Source organism: Lactuca saligna, chromosome 7 (genome assembly GCF_052625555.1).
Source record: "Lactuca saligna cultivar CGN05327 chromosome 7, ASM5262555v1, whole genome shotgun sequence".
In the NCBI taxonomy this organism is placed as follows: domain Eukaryota; kingdom Viridiplantae; phylum Streptophyta; class Magnoliopsida; order Asterales; family Asteraceae; genus Lactuca; species Lactuca saligna.
This window is the reverse complement of record NC_136423.1, coordinates 46,415,085-46,418,400: the sequence shown is the minus strand read 5'-3', so window position 1 is coordinate 46,418,400 and position 3,316 is coordinate 46,415,085. Positions and strand designations below refer to the sequence as shown.

Genomic DNA, 3,316 nt, shown 5'->3' with positions numbered 1-3,316 from the left:
GTAAGAAAAATCTTTTAAAATGTCCGATAATTCGTTTTCCATTTATGACATTGACCCCTAAATTTATTTTTACTTATCTTTTCGAAAAAAGTTAAGCACACACTATGGCAGATTGTCAACACAGTCACCGATACCAATAGAATAAAAATTGCACAGTTTTTTGTCTCATTCAGATAAAAACCTTGCTCATGTTCTTATCTATTATCAAGAAAACCAACTGGTAGAAAACAATTTTATCATACCGCTTATTGCTCAAGTCAATTTCACTTAAAACATAACAAACAACACAATTACAAACTCACATAAATAAAAATATGGCAAAAACAGAAACTAAAATTTAAGTATCATAATCATAATCATCATCATCATCATCCATGGGTGTTCTCTCTACTTTCTGGGTGAATAATGTAAAACCCCAGAAAAGCCTAAAAGTTCTTTTCTTAAGTAAAAATTTCCAAGTAAAAAAAAAAATAAAAAAAAATAAAAAAAAAACTGTAAAAAAAAATGTCACTATGCCATCTCAAAACAGAAAACAAAATACGAAAGGAAGTTTATTATGCATTCCACAGCATATAATCATATCTTCTTTTTTCCTTTTTTTTTTTTAAATAAAACTTCTTACCTCACAGGCTGCTGGTTGTAGTGATTCTTCTCCTTCTTCTTAGCAGCTGCCAGCCTGGCGGTCCTTGCAGCCGCCTCACTGGCGGCAGCTCTGGCGGCAGCATCCATTTCCTTGCTGGATTTCTTCTTCTTCATGGACGCCATTTTTTTAATCTTCTCTTTCATATCCACTCCAGACAACTCTTCAACCTTTTCTGATTCACCTTCTTCAATGGAAACTTCTTGTTGTTGTTCTTGTTCTTTGGTTTCCTTTTTATCTTTCTTCTTTTTCTTTTTTGAAGTTTTGCTCTCTCCGCCAGCTGGCACACTCTTGTCCTTCTTCTCCTGTTCTCCATTTTGATTCTCCACCTTTTCACCTGGCAAAAGACGTAAATGCCCTTGTTAGTGAGTAAATTAATAAAATGGGAAAAAAGTAAAGTGGATAATGGATTGTGTTGTTTTTATCTTACTAGTGGTGTCTTCTTGGGTATTGTTGTCATTCAATCCTAATTCAGCAAGAACTGCATCAAGTTCAGCAAGTTCCTTTTTCTTGAGCTCTTTCTTTGAAAGCTGCCTATCAGTGTCTTTTGGAGGCAAAACTTCTGCAGGCTTTTCATACACAACCTCCTTTTCTGCTTCTGCTTCTTGTTCATGATCGATTTCTTCATCATTGTCATCATCAATTTCATCATCTTCACTCTCACTTTCCTGAAAAATAAAAACTCAACCAAGATTAACATTTTTTAGTTACTAACTCACACACAAAAGTGACAAAAAGTTTCGAAATGATGTTCGTACAAGATTTACATTTTGATGATAACATTGTTAGTCATGTGAAAAGATCGAAAGATTCTCAATTAGGTCAAAAGTTTCCGATGATGAAAATATAGGTTTTATCTTACGATGAAAAACTTAGAAACTATGAGTTTACCAATCATAGAAACAAATAGAAATTAAGAAACTGTATTTAGAAAGAAAGTAAACATTAAGCCATCGAATAACGACAAAATGAAGGATGTAAATTACCAAGTTGCGCAAATAATGATATAAAACAAGGAAAATTATCATGCAGATTCATCTTAACCTAGAAATATGTAAATATGAAATGCCATTGACAAAATGAGAATACTAATATATAGTCGTTGGCTTTTGTATCCATAATAATCGTGCGTACATTCAGACCTAATTCTAACATAGCATAAACGAAGAAAGGGAAGGAAAAAGATACATGTTGAACAAGGTCTCTCAGAAACTAAGAGCTACATGGTAGTGTAGTAACCATTATGCTATAACACCATTGAGATACATGTTGAACAAGGTCTCTCAGTTGAATTCAGTAAACCATGGTTGTCATCTAATGTAATTGCATAATTCATGAGTTAACAGGATCATATCAAGCAAAACATTATATAATAAAGATCTATAGCACCATTTAGATAGCTGTAGATGCAAATGCAGTAAAAGCTGAAAGACAAATTCAGGTTCTTTCAGTCCTCACCTCAACTGGAGTCTCATTTCCTTTCGCCTTATCTTCCTGATCCCCAGCACCAGCACCCCAAACAGATGGTGGAGGAGCTGTGGTTGCATAGTAATCATCGTCATCCTCATCATCCACATCTGCCCATGACTTCACCGTTAATGGTGCTGGAGCCCAAAAAACCTGCTCCTTCTCCCCATCCTTATCCTGCCCCTTTGAGCTACCACCCTTTCTGGAAGAACCATGCTCTTTATCCGACTTCTTCTTCTTCTTCAAGCTTCCAAGGGCGGCAAAAACATTTGTGCTGCTAATCGCTATTGAATCGTCCTTCCTACTTCCACCTCCAGCCATTTTTCAGCAAAATCAACAGATCGAAATGTCAAGTTTTTGAAAACTTAGGGTTTTAGTTTGAAAACAGATACACTTATATACGTATATGTATATATACTTATACACACACAAAAGTGAACCTGAAAGTAAAGTTTTGACGATTTACTTAGTTCTAATCACAAAAACTCTTTAAATATCGGCAAAATCGAAATCGAAATCGAAATCTAACAAAACAACACTAGTACCAAATTGCGGATAAGATTAACACAGAACGATAACGTTCCGTTTGGGGATTTGACGAGATAAACGATCCTCAAAACACCAAGCAACAGAACTCAACAAAATTGAACTGGAAAACAATAATTTGGATTCGATAAACACTAACAACAATAATCTTAGACTAAAGAAGATCAGTAATCTGTTCTTTTTCCAAATCGACTAGAATTGACTTCTGAAATGGATGGATTACAGAAACGGGTAAGGATTTGTAATAATTTGATAATTATGAAAGGGGAATCGCACAGAAGATAGTGTGCGAATTAGGGTTCGGATGACGATGAGCTGCTGCTATGAAAATTGAGGTGTTTTTGCGTGTATTTAGGTTTTATTTTGGTCTGTTTTAATGTGTGTTCACTACGGTTTCAGTTTTTTGGTCTTAGTGAATCTCTACCGTCTATTTGGGATAACGGTTGAGATCAAGCCATGTATGAGATCTTAAAATATCGATTTTTTCTTTCATGTAGACTTTATACTTTATAGTATATTTCATTTAAGGTTGGATAGATATTCCTATACCAAGTTACATGTAAATGGTTTTTTTTAGTCGTCCACCTTAAAATCATTATAAATTGTAAAAAAAAAAAAAAAAAAAAAAAAAAAAAAAAAAAAAACAACTTACATGGCTGATCT

The 3,316-nt window shown here is 34.1% G+C and overlaps 1 protein-coding gene across 1 annotated transcript; it reads right to left on the bottom strand.

Annotated features, from left to right (window-relative positions):
- Nucleotides 1-326: 326 nt before the first annotated feature.
- Nucleotides 327-3,014, bottom strand: LOC145004747 (uncharacterized). Its single transcript, XM_078963731.1, has 3 exons — nucleotides 2,099-3,014; nucleotides 1,071-1,308; nucleotides 327-977 (listed from the first exon to the last, which is right to left on the bottom strand). The coding sequence occupies exons 1-3, from the start codon at nucleotides 2,426-2,428 to the stop codon at nucleotides 619-621; spliced, it is 927 nt and encodes a 308-aa protein (XP_078819857.1). The 5' UTR covers nucleotides 2,429-3,014; the 3' UTR covers nucleotides 327-618.
- Between the last annotated feature and the right edge of the window lie 302 nt (nucleotides 3,015-3,316).

Bases quoted from the DNA above. Each gene is read 5' to 3' on its own strand.
- LOC145004747 (XM_078963731.1), bottom strand. From the start codon at position 2,428: ATGGCTGGAGGTGGAAGTAGGAAGGACGATTCAATAGCGATTAGCAGC. The intron at 1,309-2,098 runs GTGAGGACTGAA...TTTATTTTTCAG, and splicing joins GAAATGAGACTCCAGTTGAG to GAAAGTGAGAGTGAAGATGA. The intron at 978-1,070 runs GTAAGATAAAAA...GTCTTTTGCCAG, and splicing joins TACCCAAGAAGACACCACTA to GTGAAAAGGTGGAGAATCAA.